General features: G+C 35.5%; 1 protein-coding gene across 8 annotated transcripts in view; it reads right to left on the bottom strand.

Moving 5' to 3' along the window:
- The window catches only part of LOC118267214 (uncharacterized), a 383,867-nt gene that overhangs the window by 207,048 nt on the left and 152,517 nt on the right, over window positions 1-24,302 (bottom strand). For all 8 annotated transcript variants that reach the window (XM_050703322.1, XM_050703321.1, XM_035581062.2 and 5 more), the window contains one exon: window positions 21,079-21,189. In XM_050703322.1, the coding sequence (XP_050559279.1) occupies window positions 21,079-21,189 (111 nt within the window). The remainder of the gene's footprint in view (window positions 1-21,078; window positions 21,190-24,302) is intronic.

Raw genomic sequence — 24,302 nt, 5'->3', positions numbered from 1 at the left:
ACAACACGTCTAGATGAATGTAGACTTTGGGAGTGTCAGACTCTTACTGACTAGGTTAGTTAGTACCTCAACACATTGAACGCCGTAGTGGTCACCGGTGACCGACGTTAGCGAAGGATTTGCCTTCAACAGTTTTCTATTGGCAGTCAAAGACTTAAAGTAAAATGATGATATCTGCAAGATTCGCAGTGGTAGGAACTATAGAACTTTTTAGGTACACTACTACATAACAAATTATAATACCAACTGTCTTACAAAAGAATAGACAGACATAGTCCCCATACCCACACATTCACATATTACATTCATACTTTATCAAACGTACATCCTCCATAATGAATAACTATTACTCACACATTGTTTCTTCCCTGCAAAGGTACAAAACTTAGTAACCACCATAACCTGACCTCTAACCACACACAGATTCTTCTCAACAGGAGCTCAATATAAACAGGTTATACTAACCATTATAACTTGACCCATAACTGCACCTAGATATATCTTAACGCGAGATCAGTATAAACTGGTTTTATAATGCCACTGTAACTTGAGCCCTAAGATCGCCGTAAGACCATTTAAAAGGGAGGTTATTATATACTGGCAGTTATATTGAGCGAGGTTCCGATTTCTTCGTCAAGTTTTCATATTATCTCTTCTACGCCATTAGTTAGTATGTTATTAATAATGTATTATAGCTTGAAGATACAGTCAACGCTCTGTTATGGGCAATTTATATGGGTTTTTCCTTATGTTAGTAGATATCAAGTAGGTTGTATGATTTGAAGGTTCGGTACAGAGGAGTTTCAGGTTCGATTCTTGGGTTGGACAAAATCTTGCACGGTGTCTGGAATTGCACGTCAAAGCAGGCTTTTAATATAAAACATTCTGAAATCACACAAATCTAAATGAAACCCTGTTTTAACTACCTGTTATTTTTTTTAACGAGTGTAAGAGTACTCTCTGTAATACATAATGTATTAAAAAACCTCAATGTCTAACAGACAAATCTAAACCATCATTATAAAGTTGTAACGTCCCCAGTAATGGTTCAATCACCTCGATAAATGACCAGTTAGCGTTAACCACTGTATAACGTCGGGTAACAGGTTCAAATTCGTTCAGTTACATCAAAGCTCAATTTCCCTGTCAACGTCACATTAAGAATGTATGCTGCCTACCCCCCGTGTGGTACACAGGGTGTCGTTAAAGGAGAGTTTAGGAAATAGTTTTGATTTTGTGTAGTTTTGAGGCGATTTGTGGTGAAATTAGAGTAAGTAGGTATTTAAAAGTTATACTTGTTCATTTGAAAAAGTATAGTTATAGAATGAATAAATTATTTATTGCTTATCTTTATTAAAATTTTCATGTAAAAGTGTGCCTTGCTTTTATTACAAGTTTCAGTACAGCTATGAATGAGTCTTGTCAGAAGATTGGAGGCGGAAAAGTCAACATATTTGTTATTTATTGTCCCTGCAATAAGAGAACTGTCTTAATTTTTTGCCTTGTTTTGAGGAGGGAAAATCATCCTATGACTTCTCCCGCCTTGGGCGAGGTGAAAGGGAGTGTCAGACTCTTACTGTCTAAAAATCTCCCGGTTCCTACTCCTGCTTTTCAAGTCGGAGCCCCGGATTATATTTTTAACCTAGCATCTATAGGAACAACTATTACCTAGAAAATATGTAGATAGATATAGAGAGATAGATTTTGAATTAAACTTCACAATACCAACACCCCGTACACATCCCCACCTTTCACTTTAATCGCATTTTGTATGGTTAATAAACAATGAATGTGTAAACTCGTTACCGGGCGTGGTCGCGTGGCGGCCACCGTTTGTATTGGGCTGGGTGTTATTAACACCATACGTGTTGCAAGTTGCATTGCTTTGACTATTTCTAGTATTTTCAAGTGTTGGAGAACCATGCTTCGGCACGACCGGCCACGGCCTCACAAAAAACCGATGTGAAACAACGCTTGTGTTGTCTTTAGATGTAGGTATCCCTTCCCAATCTTCCCAATTCTCTGATTCCCCAACAACTCTTTAAATCTTAACCCCCAAAAGGTCCGTAATACACTTGTAACGTCTCTGGTATTTCTGGTGTACATGGGCGACAACGATTGCTTACAATCAGGTGATCCGTCTGGTCGTTTACTGGCTTATACCATGAAAAATAACGACCACTAAATGAATCGAAAATCCCAATACTACTTGGTCTGACCCACCCGGGTCAGTTAAATGTTGAGTTTGGGACCCACCAAACTTCGTCCATACTTAGTAAGTCTATAAAAATTATCTCAACCCTCTAAATACCTACACAATAAATGCGCGTCTCTACCCGAACTTATGACGTACGAGCCGCCGGCAAGATTTATATTTATTGATAGTAATTTAATGAACAAACAACCAATTTACTTGATTTACTGTAGATACGCAGCGTTATGGGACGTTTAGTGAAGATATTTGTACGGGCTTACGTGTTTGATAGGTTGGAAAAGTGAAAACTTCTCCGTGTGAGAACATGTAAAAACATGTAAACCCTGCTGACCGAAATTTAAGATAAACCGAAAAAGGCCCAGCTAAAGCCCGAGCCGGGAATTGAACCAGATACCACTCGACCAACGAGGTAATCGACTACTAATACATCTGATATAATACGAAACTACATAGCCACGTTCCTATGTATGTTTGCCGGGAACTTATAAACCCATGCCCCTTGCTTTGCTTGAGCCGAAACTTTAAAATATAAACATCAAATCACTATTCATAAAGGAACAACAATAAAAATGCACTAAGAATCGATAATACGATATCAAAAACAAAGAATTCAAGTTAATAATATAAAACTCACGTACAAAAGCAATTACTGAGAACTAAGCGCCATTTTATGGCCCCAGTCGCTAACCTGCACGAATTACTTAATTTTAATTAAATAAATATGCTCCTTATTGCCAAGGGATAGAGTCTAGAATGGTTAATAGGTGAATTTATGAGACTATAAAGTATATTCGTTTGAAAAGCTATAAGTTGTTCGCTTGCATTTTAATTTATTTTGTGAAAGTGTTGGTGTATGGAAACTTCTAATTAGTTTTGATACATAGTTTTTTTGCTCAGAGGACCGATGAATAAAAACGTGCTTTATCTTTGCAGTTAATAAGGACATTTTTAGTTTATCTTTTGAAAAAAGTCATAAGTTCGTCTTGGGTCGAATTCTCGTGAGGGACTGCCAACCAAACTATTCTGGAACTACCAAATCATTATGTTTTCAAAAAAATTTTTTTTTATTTTTTAAACGTTGCCCCACACTAGAATTTTCTCCTGTGTCGTGGGTGCGTTTACAAACATACAAGTTCACATACACAATAGTAGTAGCTACTAGCTGCTTCCACCGGTGTCACCCGCTATTCTCGGCCTATTGTAATGTTGCCAGTCACTCAACGTCTACCCATGTTAAAGTCCCAGTCTTATTTTAAATAATCCACTTAAAACAACATCAATTTACCCAACTTTACAAGTTCCCATACAAAATTACAGCTGAAATAACGTTCATACAAAACCGTTTACAATTGCTGAAACATTCAGCGCTTGGAAATATGAAAATAATGCAGGCAAGCACTTCCGCCGCCGCAGTACGAGTGTATACTGAGTTTGTATGTATGTATGTCTGTATATACGTATGTAATTTTAATGTCTGCTATGAGCAACCGCGCAGATTTAATTTTGCGTAAAATTGTGGAGTATGAGTTGTAGGATAAAGAGAGAGTGAGTGGTTTTCTCTATATTTAAGATAGTTAACTAAAAATCACGGTTTACTCCCTTATGCAACTGCAAAGATGAGAGTCTCTCTATGAGCCGAAACTCGTAGAGGTTTTCTCAATTTACGTATGTGAGTGATTTTTAGTTCATTTCCAATATAATAGTTTGTGTGGTCTACTGGTTTTTTTTTTTCTGGTATTTTTTTAACATTCCCCCACACTAGGATTTTCTGCTGATATGCTCTGTCGTGGGTGCGGTTACAACCATACAAGTTCACATGCACATGACACCCAGACCTGAATCGACAATTTGAGGATCACACAAAGAGTTGCTTCGCAGCCAGTTGCCCAGCCAATGCACCAACCGTACAATCAATAGTTTTTTTTTTTTTAATTTAGAAGTATTTTTAAGTATCTCCATAAATTCGCTTCTCGCTTCCACCAGTACCACGCTACAATCCGACTAACCGAGCACATTTTCTGGTAACACGAATGTTCTTCCTCTAATAATGTTGTAATTAGGATCTGAAATATGAAATTGTTTTACAACTTAGATTTAAACGCGAGAAACGATAATGTCTGTTAAATACCTGTGTTTAAGGTTTATATTTGTATAAAGTTGTTCCATTAATATTTGGTTTGGAATTAGCTTGGTTGTAATGAACGTATGATTGTGAATTTTCAGTAAGACATGGATTTTACAATGTTATTAGTTATGTTGTAGTAAAGCCAGACTACCCAGCACGTGTTATAGGCGTCGATCCATGATTCAAGGCTTCAACCAGTTTGTCATTGTTGGTATCGTACCTCAGAATAATTTTCTATTTTTTAATCCTTACCTATATGGTATGAACAGTATTTGTAATGACACATCGCATACTCGAGCTGTGCATCTTCCTCGCACAGCTACATAGCTTAGTATCAGTATCAGTGGAAATGGTCACATATTTTCACAGATTAGATATTACATCTTCGTAGCATAGTACATCTCTGGTGGAAAAGCATCCTAATGTATGAAAGTATCTTTTAGCTAAACACATATTTTAATAATAAATTTCAACATTTATAAGTAATAGGTTATTTAGAATAATATATTTCAACATTGTGATACTCTACTGATTCAAAGAATCCTATTTTACTAGCACAAAATACGGATATTATTCTCAGAAGCAGATATTACAACTACAGATGGGTATTAATGAATCATTTCCACGCAGGTCTCGTCCAGTTTACAGGGGTCTGTACAAACAGGGTCCTCCGGCGTCACTTGTCATTTGTATACAGCATCATTTGTAAAGGTATTATTCACACCTGTGCCCACTGACCGCCGAGGTGGGCGATATAAATTAATATTTGGATCATGGTCTGTTTGAGCTCTAAAATGTAGTGTTTTTTAATGTATTAGTGCCGATTTTTTGAGGTTAGCGCAAAAAGTGAGGTTAGAAAATAATTGTGGATATTGTGTGTGTACTGGTGTTGGAATATTGAGGCAAATTGTCAATTTTAGTACAATTACTACGGTGTCGTTCATTTTGTTCATACAATGATTTTTGTTGAATTGAATTGATTTTTGTTTTAAACAAAAGCTAATTTACCACTAGTATCCATTGTCAAACTATAGTTTTCTCTTATTTTATATTAAATAGTGCCTAGAGTTTCTTGCAAATGTAATATACCAATACCAATATGTACAGCATTTTTAAATTACTTGGGTAAAGGTCAGCAAGAAGAAAGAGTAATTAAAGCATAAAACAGCTCTAAAACTCTACACACTAATTTCCTTCAGCAAAAACATTTAACAATTAACGTATTTTACAATAGCTCCCATAAAATAAACATTTAATTCCTAATAAACTGTAAACGTGCCGTCCCATCAGCTACGTGCACAAACAATAGGCTATAGACATCGTGCATAGAAGAGCGCCATCTTAGCGGCCTCGCTACATCACCCCAGCTACTCAAACGGTCAATGACCGGACCTCAGATGCGCTATTTACGACAAAATTCGCGTAAAAAAAATATTTATTAAATATAATAAGTGTAATAACATAATTCGCTTTCGACATATGGCTCAAAATTATATATTTTTGACACTATGTTCTGTGTGTAGGTGCGATTTTTATGTCTATATGTGAATTTGAAGTTGGCTTTACTCGCTTTCTGTCACATTACGAGTTGTTATGTCTTTGTAAGTTGTTATTTAGGTGCACATGCCTTTTTTGGTAATGTAATTTGGGACATTGAAATGCGATATTCGATGCTGTTTAAATGTGATGAGATTGGTATAAAGAAATATAATATTATACCTCGACTTCAATTTCAGCTTCTGTTTCTGTTTTTCGCTTTTTCTGCTTTTATTTTGGTTATTACCGGGATTTCTCTTTAGATTTTTGAACATTTTACATGTATCAATTTTCTGTGTCTGTTTAGTGTTGGGTCTAAAGTGAATTTATTTGCAAACACACACATCGTACCTAGACCAGTTAGTGTTTCATTTTGTGACTGAGGTTACCGAAGACCCAATTAACCCCCTTCCCAATCCCCGATTTACCAACAATCCTTAAATTTCTATACCCCCAAAAGGCCGGTACGGAGAGGTTAACAAGTTTGAACCAAATCCCTGACCAAATATGCTATATCTTCACATTGAGACACCGCCTACATACCTGGCATCACACAAGCCCCCCAATACGAAAGCAGGTTCTAATTAAAACGACATACAAATGCATGTATAATGATGTTGTGATTAAAGCAGGTGTCACAGCCCCCTTAATTAAGGCGCGGATACAACAAGGGAACCCTTCACTTGAATAAAAGATACAACACGACACGTGTACTCCCTGCTTAACCTGGTTTCACTGAGATGTGTGATTTGAAGGAGTTTTGGTATGGAAACCAATTTTGTAGGAATGAAGATGTGTTGGGTGATGGAGGAAGCCAATAAGAAGATTTTAGTCCCATTTCTTTTGTGTGGTGTTTAGTAATGTGATCGCTTAAATACGGCTATGATCAGTTAAAGTAAAAGATGATTATATAGTTAGAGGTTGAAAAATCTAAGAACTTACGTGTCCCCCTAACCGTATAAAAAACTCAGCTAGTTTTTGATAGCTTGGGCCGCGTAAGTTTGATAAAAAGGGCCAATTGTTGAGACATATTACTATATTAAAATTAAAATTGTAGACCACACTGTACACTATTCACGAGATTCATATGAAACGCCATCAAATCAAGACAAAGCAACAAAATATAAGAGAAATAACATTTAAGATGTACAATGAAATGCCAACAATTAAAACAAAATTCTATCTCTCACACTCGTAAAAGAAAACCCTGATAAAAATATACGAAAATAAACAAAAATATGTTACACACAGTAAATAGTCCAACCATCTGTGATTTTGAAGCAAAAACAAACCATTTCAACGTAAACGACCGAAACCTTATAATTCTGGACCCCATATGCACATATGTGACAAAATTTCTCGTATTAGCAAGTAAAATGACCTCAAATAAACTGGGCCCGGGTTCATTAATTTGTGAAATTAATTGTTCAAATCTGACAATGTTGGTGTAACCTTATGTATGGGACGATGGGAAGACCACCATGACTCTTTATGGCCTGTCATGGGACGTCTGTTTACGAATTTAGATGTTAATTTTCCCAAAATAAGCGGTTTTTTTTAATCAAAACGGTTTTTTGTTTATGTGAAAAAATATCGCTGCGTCATGTGTCGCGGAATGCTGCTCAGGAAAATAAGCCTCTAGTACGACTTGAAACTAGTCGAGTTCCTATCGTCAAACTATTACGTGACTAAATCGATAACATAATAAAATGACTAACCGAACTCGAGTCATACGGTAACATAGCACTTTTTCTAATAGTTCGACACCAATAATAAGGCGCAAAAACTTCTCTCGTTTTAGACAAGTAAAGCATATAATTGACCCGCCCTCAGCACAACTATGTAATGCATTAGTTTAAAAGTATTTCCCTCAAAAATGTAAGCAGAAACACAAAATCAAGACCAAGTGACAAAATAAGATTTGTTAATCTACAATGAAATGATAAAACCTAAAACAAAATTCTATCTCTCACACTTGTAAAAGAAAACCGTAATAAAAATATAATATGAAAATATACAAAAGAAATATGTTACACACAGTAAATAGTCCAACCATCTGTGATTTTAAAGCAAAAACAAACCATTTCAACGTAAACGACCGAAACCTTATAATTCTGGACATGCATATGTGACAAAATTTCTCGTATTAGCAAGTAAAATGACCTCAAATAAACTGGGCCCGAGTGAAATTAATTGTTCAAATCTGACGTTGGTAACCTTATGTATGGGACGACCACCATGACACTTTATGGCCTGTCATGGGACGTCTGTTTACGAATTTAGATGTTAATTTTCTCGAAATAAGCGTTTTTTTGGACCAAAATGTTTTGTTGTTTATGTAAAAAAATATTGCCGCGTGGTGTGTCGCGGAATGCTGCTCATAAATATGAGCCTCTAGCATGGCTTGAAACTAGTGGAGTTTCTCGTCAAACTATTACGTGACTAAATCGATAACATAATAAAATGACTAACCGAACTCGAGTCATACGGTAACATAGCGCATTCTCTAATAGTACCAGTAATATAGGTAGCATTTTCTCTCTATTAGCAAGGTTGAAAATATATCTCGTTTTAGACAAGTAAAGCACATAATTGTCAGCACAACTATGTAGTACATTACTTTAAAAATATAATACGAGTCCTATTTCCCTCAAAGATGTAAGCAGAAACACAAAATAAACACAACAGCAACAAGCAAGATTTAACATAGCAAAGAAAATCTCATAATTAATTAAAATAGACATCGCTCACAGATTCCCAAAATAACAATATCATAACCATTTCAAATGGAAGATTATTTTGATGGAATTCAAAATTTAACCCTTGCAATTATATCTTGTATCTGTTTACAAGTTTATTTAAAACAATGAGAGTGAGAGTGAGAGTCGGGAGTGAAGGGTAGGATGCCCTCCTCGGTCACGCTCATTTACCTCGTAATTATACACGGCTAGCGAATTCCATGTTTTCGAGGTTTACTGTATTTCAGAACTAGGTATGTGGCAAAATGGTGAAAGCTTTTTTGGTTTGGCTTGCTTGAAATATTTGCTGGGTATGGTTATAGCAATTTTATGTGATTTTCAATGTCTGTTAGGGTTTTATCAGCCCAATCGATCGATCGATTGATGGTAGAATGGGTAAGTAAGACGACATCGATCGAGCTTAAGTTACCCACTGCTACCCACTACCGCTACCTATTTACAAGCAGGAATATGTCACACACATCAGTCTATTTATCTTTATGGAGCTATAAATTTTATGCCTTGTTTCAAAAATCTTGTTCTGTTTATCATTGTAAAAACGTTAAAAATATATTTGTGTTACTCTAAATACAACTTTCCACTTTCAAACACCAAAATAAATCAACAAGAAATTGCCACATACAGCGTTCTCTTGCACAGCACAGAACCCCGTACCCTTCTTACCAAAGTTGTAATGTTTTGATTTCTAACGACGGGACACGTCTAATAATTTCTTACGGCCCTTTCTTCACTAACATACCTTTACAATACAGTGCATTTTCAACCTTACTCCTCTTATAATAAGGTTGCTGGAATATGTTAGATTCGAAGAGATTTTGCAAGTTTTATTGAATGGAAAACTTTCCTTGAAATGTAAGGAAACGTTATTAATTAAAATTTAAATTGTTGTGTTCAGTGATTTTGTATTTAAATGTTATTTTAAGTAACTCTTCTTTGCTTGGGGCTTCGACGCTTTCTGGGGACTTTATTTAAATCTGGAAAGATATCAGAAGTTATTATTGGATGATTTTTCCGCCTCAAAAAAAAAGGTTCGATGTGAGCAAAACAACTCTATTTATTGATCCACAGTCTCAACTGACTGATAGACTGTCTTGCTGAATGAAACTCATTAAAAGAATATTACAATATGTCTACGCAAAGCATTTTCTATTTTCGTCTTCAATGCAACTGCAATTTACCATCAAAAATACCATACTAATCCCACAAAACCCCGTAATATATCTCCACCCCAATAGAAGCTGGTACATTGACATAGCTCAGCTTGCTCCCTATTACATACAGGTGCAATAGTATATATGACAAATGACGATCATCAGTCAGTGGCCGTGACCAGCTATTTGTATTGAGGGGGTCCTGATATTGCCATATCTAGATTATGGTATTATGTATCTAACTATAATAGAGCTTAGAGTTTGCGTTTATTAGTTTTGTGTTTCATTTAACCTATAAAACTGAAGGTCTTCAAGTTTTGCTATGTTAGATAGCAACTGAAGGACACATCACAAGATGTAGTTCTCTTCTAAATAAAATAAAATAAAATTTCTTTATTTTAGACCCAATAGTACTGCATTTTAGGTCTAAAGTCAGAGAGCGCAGTAGCCCGGTCTTTATCAGATGAATAATCCTTTCTCTCTCTTAGGACAGCCGCGGGAAGAGAAGCGTTGACGACCAATATACATAAATACCTCCCTTTCATAGAGATCCAATTTTATTCTGTAAGTCAGTTCAGCAAGAAGAACCGAAGAATCACTCTAATCTACTCCCAAAAAATGGAACGTTTCTGTCATCCAACCACAGAGGGCAATTAAGTCTACATCCACGTTTTTAAAGAGAAACTTCTCAGAACCACTCAGTAGCAGGTGTAAGCAACGCCTGGCAATATAACTAGTATTTATTGATTTTCCCTTTGAGCAACACTTTGATGTTTTATTGTAGGAAATGATTACGGATACAGCTGAGCTTTTTATAGTTTTTTAGAATGACATTTGACTACGAATTGATCTATTGTTGATGATTTCCTGTATTCCACACTTTTACTAAACATTTCGGTGATCGATTGGTCGCTTGTTAGACTGCCCAGAATGTGATAAAAGAGGTATGATCCTCAAGTAAAGAAAAGCAATATTAAAAAATGAGAGTTCCATAAATGGATTAAAATGTTATTATAACTTTCGTCAGACATATTAATTTAATTATTATGTTTTATGGCTTACTCACGTAACCGTTTGACGGGGAACTCGACTAGTTCCAAGCTATGCTAGAAGCTTAAATTCATGGGCAGCAGGATCAAAATTGCTTCTTTGGAATAACAACCCTAAAACAAATTATTAAAGTGCTTTTTCTCCAACCTTCATCAATTTACTTCTATCCTATTTTATATCTAATAGAAGATAATTACAAAATGCAACATTCTAAAAACCTTTACCACACATGAAATGACTATAACACAAATTCAATTAAAAAAAATTCTCCATCATAAAAAACTTAATTTAAAAAGCATAATAACATTTGTGTACTAAAAGCATCGACGAACGTACAAAATGCATCAGGTTCTAGGTAAAATGCTAAAATATTGGAGCTAAAAGCTGGAAAGTGCATGCAATCTAATATAATACAGTAATAGTGTGACCTATAAATAGGATCAGGGGAATATATGGAGATGGGTATGAGTTTATTTACTTATGGAGAGTGGCTCGGAGTTCATTGGTTTATATGTGATGAGATATGTGAGAAGATATTTATCTTTACTAGTTGAATCGTACGGTAATCTGGTATTGTGAACTGCCTAGTAGGTTACCGGGGCTCCGACTTGAAAAGCAGGAGTAGGAACGGAGTGGTTTTTAGTCAGTAAGAGTCTGACACTCCATCTCGCCTCGCCCAAGGCGGGAGAGAAATCATTTGATGATTTTCCTCACAAAAAAAAGTGTAGTAGTGAAAATAGCTGATGAACATGGTTATGAAATGAGAACTCATGTAGTCAGTCATTTAGATGATGAAAATGTATTATCGACGCGTATTTTCTACGTTTTCTTATAAAAAAGGACTATTTTAGACTGACACGTGCATTCGATACTAGTGTTTAAATGTTATTTTTCTATACCTAATGGAACAGATCTGATCACAAGAACGAAAATCTGAACGACAACCTACCCACCCTAACTTACATAAATAAACATAAAATGGTTCCCAATAGATCTATAACAGCATTACATGCATCCGAATATAATTGTTTGCTACAAATGACCGTGGCGCCCCCTGGTGTCAGTGGACGTGTATCACGAATAAGAAACAATTACAAACAACGAAACGTGCTTAAGATCGCAAGTGACAAGGCTTTGTACGCACTGGGCGGGATTAACGTGGCAGGGTTTTGCTGACAACGTAAAAGGGGACGTTATGGGGGCTCCGGCTCAAAGAAGGAGAAAGAACGGGGTGATTTTTAGTCAGTAAGAGTCTGACACCCTCTCGCCTCACCCAAGATGGAAGAAGGTAAGGAATGAGTATCCCACATCAAAAAAAAAAAAATTATAAAACAAAAGTGTTGTTTCAATGATAATTTTTGGTGAAAACATTTTGGTAGGAGAAATGCAATGATTATACGTAATTTAAAATTGGAGAATTAGCTCTGAACTACACCTTAAGGTCTGCTACTACGTATAATATACGAAAGCGAAAGAAGGACAAGTAAGAAAACTATTACTTAAATCATAATCATTCTGCATAAGTTGGAATTTTTCGAATACAACACTGCATGACAGAATACCTATCATAATAAAACTGGCAAGCAGTTCAATCTCACACCATAACCGCGACGTTTTTCCTTCCCAGTGCGTATTGAAGTAAGATCTCATAAAGATCTTGTCTCGAAGGGTGTCGGGTCAACTGACGGCCCCTCTTAATTGAATCCCCCAACTTTGATTAGCACACACATCTTACGATTATTGCCGATCGCAGATATGAATACTTAGTAATTGATTTGCGTGTGAGTGTAATTAAGAAATTAGTTATTATTCTCGTATCGAACACAAAAAGACGTGTAAAGATCAAATCAAATTTTAAAATGATTTGATTTAAAACTGATTCATAATTTTACTACGGCTTTGCGAAGTACGCAAACCACATCACCTGTGGGTGTTGACTGTCATGTGGATTTTCCATTCACACATTTGATGAAGTAACTTTTTTTTTGAGGGGCAGAATCATCCAGTAATGAAATCTTACTGGAATGGTGTATTCTAGTCTCGTTATAATAACACTCATAAGACATGTAATGTTGACTGTGCGACCTTCGCTACATAGTCAAGCAATGCTGTTAATAACTATGAGCCCCTACCGTCATTAAATAGTTACGTACATAACTTTCATTTCATTCATTTTCCTATTGAAGAGAAAACTTAGGAAATAAGCCCAGTTATGTTCATACGTTACGTTACGCTTATAATGTGAAATAATTCACCATAAAGGGTTACTGAACGGCATTACAACATCAAAAACAATGACAAATGCTTTAAGGTGTCACAACCTCGCAATCAAAATATAAGACCGCAAAACTAAGGAATGGCATCTTGGAGAACAGCCAAAGAAATTGCACTACACCCCCTACTATAGCAAAAACCAACCATAATACTAACCACTTAAAACACAAAATGGTAAACACCAAATTGGTTGATACGACCTTTTGTATAAAAAGTATAGACGATCAATTACCAATCAAAATTTAACCTTGTCTGTCATAGAATAGGGTTTAAAATGCAAGTTAGATACTTAATGTAATGTAAGTAAGGAATCCGGCTGAAGGACCTACTAATTGCATTGGTCACGCGCATACCAACGCGCGCGGCTGCGTTTGAGATGCGCGTGCGCCGACTCTTTGGCTAATTAGTGCGGGAATTGATTCATTTGTACGCTTCCTTGGTGATTTGTCTTAGTTGTTTATGGTGGAGGGTAATGACAGGATGTTATCTAATGCTGTCGGGGATTTTAAGTAGATTTCATTTATTTTGTTAATACATATTATGTGGTACGCATTTTATTAATGCACGAAAGGTTGTCAGTCACTCTTAGTCATGTCATATGTTGTTATTTGGCTAAATTTTGGTTAAATTCAATTCAAACCTTTGACTTTAAAAAGCCTGCCTCAAAAAGCTAACAGCACTAAAGTAACATTTTCAAAATTAAAAGGTTTAAGGACTGATTCTTCGGTAAAAGAAATGGAAATTATTTTTATTCCTCCCAAGAAATGGAAATTCTTTTGATATTTGGTTTTGTGACCATTTTATCACTAGTACTAGCAATACAAGGTAGTCCACATACACATAATATAAAAATTCAAGATAACATTCAATTTAAGATTCCCAACTAAGCACCAAGCACCAACCCTACCCAAGAATTCCGTTCCATCACATCCCTAGAAATAAAACGGTCTGTCTGTCTGTCTGTACAGTTTCTTTGTCGTTACATTCTAAACAATGTTACTGAGTAGAGATCGGAACTTTAATTAGTACGTAACAATGTCTCTATTGATGCACACATTCCCAATTTATTTCCATTTAAATCTATTTGAGTAGTAGTCGTAGAATTGTAATGTGTGTGTTAATTGAATTTTCAACTTTTTTCGTTCAAGTTCAAGTTTTATCTTATAAAAAAAAAAACAGGAATTTGTGCAATATTTTTCAAAATTGCCTTATTGGTCGAGTGGTCGCAAGTGCGACAGTGTGACGACAGAGGATCTCGGATTCGATTCCCGGGTCGGGCTAAGCATTACTGGACATTTTTTGGGTTTCTTCGAAAATATCTCACTACAAAGTTTCAATCAATTTGTCATGATTTTGCAAACGAAATTACTTTTTGGTCGTATCTTCATGAGTCGTAAGTAAACCGGGATTTTTAGTTAATTTAGTATCTAAATAAAAAAATAACACCTTAACAAGACAAGGTACACTAAAACAACAATTATTCACTGTTAGAAACAAACCCTTTTGCAACATATCATGTAAATTCGCAGCTTACAAGCTTACACTACTCGTATGTCGGTAGCTTGTCTGCATACTACGACACTCATAATAAATTCATACAAGTACCCTAGTACTACAAAGTTGCCAGACATTTACTAATAAATAAATATATGTATAGCGGTCTATTCATCTTCACATTGTCTGGGAACATTGTCCAGCCTTTACTTGACTTTAATACTAAGTTTGGTACAGTAAGAAGCAACAATAAGTGTACTCACATTTAAGAATGTGAGGTTGTGATTTTTATTCTCATTATGACAGAATTCATAAGCTTATTAGAACAACATCATGCCTTTTATCCCAGGAGGGATTGGCAGAAGTGCACATTACGGCACGTAATGCCGCTATACAATGTACACCCATTTTTCACTATTTGTGTTATAAATCCCATGTAATAGGGGGTGAGTCTATTGCCATATACTGGGCACAATTTTAGACTCTGTGCTACTACTGAGAAATTTTCGAATAACCGAAAAAAGCCCAGTAATACTTTGCCCGACCCGGAATCGAACTCTTGCCCGGCAGTGCCGTGCAGCACTTGCGACCACTCAAACAAGTCATAATTTTAAGTAGCTAATTTTTTTCACAGAACATCTATCTACTTTTATCTCTTGACTGTACCTAAAACGTTAGAACATCGAAACTTTACCACATAAATACATCGCCTAGCACTATTTTGTAGATGTAACTTGTTCAATCTGAGCAAAACTGTAAGATTTATTGTTTGTCCGTGGTACGAATTAGTTGGTAATCCAAGTCGTGAGCAAAAGGATTAGTATCGTTAGTATTGCTTTTGAGGCTTAGATTGTGGTTTGTCTAAGCTATGTAAGTCTCATCTTAAACTTAGTCTGGGACTTTTAGTTTTAATACTGGAATAATAAGTTCTGTACAGTACATAGGAATTATAAGTAAAGAAAAGTGAGTCTTATCATGTGTGAGGTAAGTCTTATCATTGTTACTTAATCATGTCAAAATGGCTGAAAAGATCGAGATGAAATTTGGAATAGGGATAGACTATGATCTGAAGTTAATACATAGGATATTTTTGATGGCAGAAGCTAGCTAGTAGTAGACAATAACTTAAAGACGTTCATTTTTGGCCTGAAAGGGTTATTAGCAGAGTTACAATTAACTGTTCAAAAGTCACTTTTTCAGTAAGAAGTGTAAGCTACTGGTCAAACACTAATATTCATTCCAAACTTCAAGAACATTCTCACATCAAACACATCCTTTTGATTTTGTTTTATGTCTGTTTATCCAGTCAATAAACCAATATAATAAAAGTGTCCTCCCATACACCCCGTATGTTTAAGAAACTGTCTGTCCGTCTGTACATAGTCTCAGTACAAAACTAAACACAGACAGTCGCCAAACGAAGTGCTGTTTACCAAGACTTGGACCCTGGAGCACTGGCTTCTAACTCTTAGCTCAGTTAGGTCCAATGTTGGTCCCAATGCTGGTGCAAATGTTGGTTGGTTGATGTGATGAGGTATATAATATAATATTGGCATTCATTGTATTTTCTATCATTTTAACATAAAGTATATTCACAGTGTTTATAACTTGGTGTAGCGATTGAAATAGATTTTGGACGATAAAGAGTTTATTTAGATTTCAAGTTTTCAGAAAACTCAAAGGTGTTGCAGAATGAGTCTAGTGTATAGCTATAAACTGGCCCTCTATTACATGGAACTCATTACATAATTGGCAAATAAGAATATCAGTATTTAATACATGTACGGTACTTAATATTAAAATATCTCATCTGTTCTATAGATAACAAAAGAAAAAATATCTTCAAAAAAGGTAAAGACTATTTTTTTTAACGCTGATAAATCTGTGTTTGGCCGCCAACCCGCTTACTGCCAGGACGACAAAGAACATTCACACTCTTTATCAAAGCTCGCAGTTCGCTCTACCAGCTTATACCAACATTAGGTCCAACATTTTTTCCTAGCCACACACGTTGGACGAATAATACCAACATTGGAACCAACCAGCCTTAGCACTAAGTTTTAACGCAGAGAGCTAATGGAATCTGCATGTGCAATAAATGTTTGCATGAAAACTAGTGTGGCAATGTAGGGGAACTTTGTTAAGATTCGTTTGAGTAATGGAGGTTGCAAGGGATGAGATTTTGTGATGAAGAAGTTAGTTTTTTGATGGAATAATAACATTGGAAGATGGGACAATAACAGGAGTTTTTAAAAATTGTTACTAACTAACTAACTAACTACAGAGAATTTAGGTTGCTTTTCTACCAGAGATGTCCTATGTTCCATTGCTGTGGATGCGTTTGGCTTCTACCAATCATATTCATTGGTAAATAGGACTGGTAGAAACAGACTCAGCTAAGCTATGTTTTTATATGGAAAGATGCGTGCTATGGATTGATACATCGCATACTCGAGCTGCTTATCTTCCTCGCACAGCTACATAGACTAATTACATAGTACCAATGTAAACGACGTAAGTGTAAAAGTAGCATAGTATTTCAGTCTCCATCCTATTAACTATTTCTCTTTTGCTACGTGTAAGACACACAACATTTATCTCAACATATTTCCATACGAAAATATTAATAAAGAGGAAGGTACATATTTCCTCTAAACAACACATAGACGCACACATTTACACATAACAAAACAGCGTTCTCACACAAGTACACAGTCCAAAAAAAAGAAAACATTCCTTTTACAAATTTTTAGTACAAAAAGCCGTTGCAATAAATCTGTGGGGAGTCGAGCGTTGATTGGCTGCGTCAAATTGTTCGTCACAATCGTTTCGCTTCTTTTATTCTGTATCGATTTATTTTATTATCGATATCCGCAGTCTCGATTCCAAGTCGATTGGGAATTAAATTCTGTGGTGATTAGGGTTCTAATTTGCAGTAGGGAGTTTAAATTAAGACTCTATTCCGTTATTAACTATTAATCTTTTGTTCACGTTTAGGGCTTATTTCATTTGGCAAATTAACCATAAGTAATGAAGCTGTAAAATATTTTGTATGTAAATCAGCAAGCAATTATAACACTTACGATAGGGATTGGCGGCAGGAAGCTCTGCACATAGAAGAGTGGAAGTAGGGTAGGGAGGGAGGCCCTTGCCGTGGAGTGGGACGATCATGGCTAAAAATAAAATAATATCCCCAACAAAGTAAGTAGCAAAAACTAAAACTTGGTGCAACAATTGACCATAGGCATGATATACCTCACAGTCAGAAGTCACAATAAACCTCGTAATTTTTAAGATTCAAAAAGTAAAGCCATTATTACTTACCTATCCCAAGTACATACCTACATAGGTAATTTATCCTTCCCACATTACAACTACCTAAGTTCCTACCTCAGTACAAAATCAAATTATACATCAGCATCGACTATAATAGTCAGACACTATATACCACAAGATACCTATATAAATGTCTCGATCGGAATCGAACCCGCAACCGCAGACAGCCGGTACTCTAATTGGGTCGTTACAAGTTACTATAACTGCTGGTAGGACCAATTAAATGCAGGTTCAATTCTGAAATTAACTGAAGAGGAAAATCTTGTGTTTATGTGACAATTCGTATGTTAGTCTGTTAGTCATGATTATTATTTAAATTATCTCTTGTGAGATATATTAAAAAGACATCAGTCTTTAGTATGTTTTACAGATAACTCAGTAAACTACAAGTTAGATTCTAATGAATATGAGACCCAAGCGTGGTTTGAAACTAGTCGGACCACACCGTATTATTCGGATTTTACATCAAAATTCTCATTAATAATAATGAAACTACAGTATTGCGTTAAGAATTCGTTTAAATTCATCTTCAACCTATCCTCTTATACAAAATTTAACTGAATCAATCATTATTAAAGTATGTAAGTAGTATCTAGAGAATAAAATACACCTCTATCCATACCCTCGAATGCTAACACGATGATTTTACAAAACAATAAATAAGTAAGCTGCACTAAATTGAACACCTATCGAATACTCACTCAAAATATTCAAAAAAGAAAACAAAACGTGGACAAAATATTGCTCCCTCTTTTTCCAGTACAACACCCAAAATAACCCTTTGTTTCCGAATATCTCTACTCCACTAGACGAACCTAAAAAAATAGAAAAAGCTTGCTTTTGCACCCTTCGCTTTGACTAGCAGGCGGTTATTAAAAATGCATCCAAAACTATGCGAATAATTTAGTACGGTAGTCGTTGCAAGGTCAAAAAAAAGTTAAAAATATTTTATTACTATCAATTCGATAAAAAAAAATTTTTCAAAGTAAGTAATGCTACGTTACGCTTTTTATCCTCAATGGGGTACGCAGAGATGCATATTACGGCATGTAATGTCACTGTGCAAAGTCCACACACTTTTCAAATTACTGAGAAATTTTCGAGAAACCGAAAAAAGCACAGTAATACTTTGGCCGGCACGGGAATCGAACCCGAGACCCCTTACCCCGCATAAAAAAATTATCTTCTGAAATCATTTAAAATGTAAATAAAACAGTTACCCTTTGCCAGTTACTGTAATGTAATATCGAATAACAATAAAAGACAGTTAAAAATAACTACGTCTGGCATTTCTCGCTTATTGCCTACAGAATGTATCGATGAGCAAAAAATAATACTCAGCAGCATTTTACCAACACCATTTTTAATTGAACGACCTATAGGTTTAAAGGGCAAAGATTAAGAAAATGCAAGGTAACTTATATAAGGACCCTTTAACACCACTTTAATGTAAATAACGTGTTTGCTCCCACTCCTAAACTTTGATTCGTTATATCTAAAGATCATTATCTAATATGACAAAATAAAAAAAAATCGTGTCTAATATTTTTTCATTACCTAACGGACGGACTAAATAGATTTTTAATTTTCATACTCCACTATCATCCCTATTGTTATTTTAAAGTTATGTAGAAGTAAGAAGATTTTCTAAGCTTTATAGAAACTATTAAACGGATTTTGATGAAATTTTGTATAGGTACAGACAGGGTGTGAACTTTTTAACCCACGCTTTTTAAACTACCTTTTAAGCCGCTAGCAGAAGCTAGTTACCAATATTTTTTTCATTCTTTATTAATATTGGTGTATATTCTGTTGACGTGCCTTAATAGTAATCAATGAAATATTAAATTACGAGTAAAAAATCCCAACACCGGACTAAGTTTTCAAATCAATTAATTTAAGGGAAATAAACAATGTCCTATCTGTGACATCGGATCGGTTAGTCTATGGCGTAAGGTATGAGATTCCTGGAATCGGCCACGTACGGGGGAGCTTTAATTAATAGAAGCCAAATATTGACAAGTTCAGCACGTTAAGGTGCAGCAACTTCAAGTCTGTTTACAGGTTCGATGTTATTTGGATTGTGGAGGAATTGTTAGTACGAAAAAAAAAATTGTTACTTAATATATGGGTAGTTTCAGATTGTAGTAAGATTTTGTGTTTTCGCTGTGTCTACCATCTACTTTTATTTTTACAATTTCTGCTACAGATATCTTTTCGGATAATTTATATTAAAGTACAGTAAATTATCGTTTCTTATTGATTAACAAAACGTTCCCGATTTGAATGTCATTTGCTAAGATTTAAAACGTATATAATCAAATATTACATAAATTAAAATAGCGAACGATTTCTCAAACCATATACTACTTCATCAGACGCTCAAACAAATCCAAATCACTATAACTTTACATCATTAAACACAAAACAAATTCCACTCAAACTTCTCTTTAAACCCCCGCGTTACCATGGCAACAGTTTCAAATGTTTCAATCCACAGATAATTTAACGGGCACAGATTATAAAACCCGAGAGATTGGAGGCAAACGAAAAACTCAATCAATTTTCTCCTCCCATACATAATCCTTTGAAAGGTTTCTACCAAGCATCCGTCTTTTGTTTCGCTTGATAAAAGATGATTGAGACAGACAGACAGACAGTTGTTTACATTGTTTTAAATGCTGACAACCCTTGCGAGAAATAATTTCGGTGTTGCCATATCAAAATAAATATTTGAGTGATTGAGTTTGTTTTTTGGAATTTTGTAATGGATTCGGATTGTTGAAGTTTGATTGGGTCTTTTGAAGTGTGTTTTAAAGATGGTTATTGTTAAATTGCATTGTATTTTAGTCTGTTGGTTCTGCTATAATATTATTGGTAACTTATCTTAGACCAATACCGAAGAATAGGTACTGTTTCTCTACATATGAAGATTTTATTTTTTAATTATGGCTAATTTTATGTCCCAAAAATTTCCAAAATAGACATAGCATATGTACCTGTGTAGCATACGTATTTGTGTTTTAAAAACTACAACTCACTACACAAACATCGCTTATTTTTAATATTCATATTTTACCTTCAATAAAAATTAACATTTTAGATTATTACTTATACAAACATTTAAAAAAAACTGACCTTTATAAGCTTGTTCTGCAGTTTGGTGACAGCCATCCGTTCCCTCTGTGTCCTTCTCTTCTCTTCTTCCAGTTGAGCCTCCAATTGCTTAATGCGCTTCTCCAGAAGTTCCTAGAACAAGAGAGAGTTTACATTAAAATCATGATTTGTTGGTCTACGTCGACTTGTAATGACTACCATCTTTTGTAGGTAATATCTCCTTGTTAATTGCAAATCATTGTAAGTATTTTTATTTTTTAGGTACCATATATTTATTTCGAGATTAATAAACGAAGTATTTTTGTCTTTATTAGAAAAAAAAAATCATACAAAATAAGAAAATTATGTTTTTCTAATCCTAAAACCACAAAAGAAAACTACGTAAGTACTTAAAAATATTTAAAACGGTTACCAAAAAACGAAATGAAAACATACCGACACCGTTCTACACCAGTTTGCTAAAAAAAGGTCATTAAACGCCGCCATTTTGTGTTTTTTTAATTATTTTTTCGCTAGTAGGTCGTAAAGCAACGAGTCTTTCTTGAGACCGCATGAAATTAACGAGGCGAAAGAAATTACAGGGTTTTAATGACAATTCTTTATATTTTATTGTGAGTTTGGTTTTTAGAGATTTTAAAGATCATTTCTTGGATATAATCCTATTGTATGACGCGTGGTTTTCTTGAAAGGGATTGACAAAAATGTCATAGAGTTAATCCTCCTAATTAAAAAATTATAAAGTACCTAGGTATTTTATTCAAGAAAGTTGTTGAAAGTTACCGGGGAAAAGCAGGAGTAGGAACGTGGTGGTGTTTAGTCAGTAAGAGTCGGACACTCCCTCTCACCTCACCCCAGGTGAAAGAAGTTTCCAAAAATAAGATTATAATAGGATTCCTTTCTTCTAAAATCTAAATAATAAGGATCCCAGATAAATGTAACCATTTCACAAAGACCAAGTACTGAAAGTTATTTAAGATGAATTTGTTTCGTAAAAATCAGATTGTCTTAGATTGTAACATCTGAACCACAAATCTAATTGATTAAAACACTCGATAAACCAAACAAAATATGGGAAACAGGCTCATCTATTTAACTAATGTCTCCATTAAAATTGTCTAAAGTCTACATCGCGGGAAATGGAGCGATCGAGCACAAAGCTAACCGGATGTGACATCGTTTATCCACTGTCATTAACCGGAAGCACACCCCAAGCGCCCCCTACAGGGAGATATTTGAAACACGTCGTCGCTTTTCATACAAGAATTTTAGAAAGTATGTTGGTAATTTTAATGTTGAATATTAAATTGATATTATCATGAAATTAGGCTTTTATTTCAAAGTGTGAAGGTTCCTGTAATTAATCATTACATGACACGTTTTGTCGTTAATATAATGTGTAATTAATTATTAATTATGCGACACTTTGTATCATTAAAGGCTTTTCTTTACTTCCAAGTATCATCAAGATCAAGTTAAAGGAAACCTTTTATTTTGACTCATATAAAACTTATGGAAAGCTTGTTATATGATTTCCTTTATTCATCTTTCCACGCCTGCGGCCAGGTAAAATATGTGTGATCATGTCAGAATTCGATAATTAAGAACGATCAGACCACTACACTCCAATTTTTTAAGGCATAATGGTTGTAGCATAGACTATGCAATACTGTGTACTGTGTACCTTTAAAATAAAAAGGTAAGCATTTTTTCTGCGAATAAGCGTTTCAATCACAACGTTGAAACCACAATTTCGGAGTATCACTATCTTCCTCCCGCAAAAACAAAAACGGTGTCAATAATCATGAGCACTCGTCTATTATAACTCACAAACTGTCCAATAAACATGATGAATACCAAACTTCCTTCCAAACGGCTCATTAGCAAAGGGCACAAGTTTCCGAACGACATCTCTCGAACAATACCCTCTACCCTTAAATATCAAGCCTAAATGCACTTGCTGAAGGAAATTAAACTTTATTATAAAGGAATAGAGGTGTATGCAAAGACGGGTTTTTTGTTAGATGTTTCAATGAGTAAGAACAATGGAAAGTGCGACAAAAGTTTTGTGTAGAGTTAGGAAGGAATAGAGGTGTTTCTGATTGGGGTTGATTTGTTGATGCGGCTCATATAGTCATCATAATTGGGACTATTGAGTATAAGATTCTTACTTTGATTCTGGACTCAAAATAAAAGTAATATTAGGTGTTTAGATTTGATCGTAGTAGTTTAGATCCAACGGCAAAAACAATATAACTCACTGCACGGTTATTTGGCTGAGCAACTGGCTGCAATGCAACGGGTAGACCAAATCGAAAAACGCACGGAGCAACTCTTTGTACCCACTTGTTGTTTCATCTGGGTGTCATGGCATGTGAGATTGTACGTTTGTTAACGCACCCAAAAAAAAGCTTGATTATTTTTACCTTTGAATGAAGCATCCTATTCGAAAAATACGATTTACAAAGTTAAAACCATTTTTATTGAGTATATAAGTCTACTCATTTCACAAATATTTACTGGAAGTGACATGCAGGAATTATTAAGAAACCCAATAAATTATATTGTGGCGACACATTGACAAGTAACAAGGACAGATGACAGAAGTCGCAATAGACTATCGACGAACAAATCGCGGTGACGTTAATATCCTGTCGCACATACGAAGTTTACATGCGAATGAACATGGATAGAAAATCCCAACGAACAACAGTTGGGCAGAAAGCCCGCCAGGCACGATCACCTCGCCTGGTCGGAGGAACCTCCTTTTCTTAGGGAACTTTACTCACTGTTCTCTAAAGTGGTGACCCCGACGTGAGCGAAAGGAACCTAGGAGCAGATCAGCACCGTCATTCATCGCCATTCCCTCACCCATCACTTCTCCGGAGGGTAATCAAGTGAGCCAACCAGCATTTCATCAGTACATCGAAGATATGCAGCTTAATTCCCTAGTCATCATAATTGCACACGGAGTGAGGACGTCTGAACGCAGACGCCAGCCACTATTAGCATTATTCCCCGACTCACCGTGGGACACTGCGAGCTTCAACTCCGACAATCACCCTGCACCGCTCACCCGACTCACTGGGCATTCAGCGGCACAGTTCCGACTCACTGGAACTAGGGGACATTCAACACTGGCTCTGGCATCATCCAAGCATCGACAGCCGTCTCAACAATCGACCTCAGGTCTTGGGGGGAGTTACACATTGACAAGTAACAAGTGACAATGAAGAAGTCGCACAAGA

This window comes from Spodoptera frugiperda, chromosome 23, assembly GCF_023101765.2.
Source record: "Spodoptera frugiperda isolate SF20-4 chromosome 23, AGI-APGP_CSIRO_Sfru_2.0, whole genome shotgun sequence".
Taxonomy (NCBI): Eukaryota; Metazoa; Arthropoda; class Insecta; order Lepidoptera; family Noctuidae; genus Spodoptera; species Spodoptera frugiperda.
This window is presented reverse-complemented; position numbering and strand designations above follow the sequence as displayed.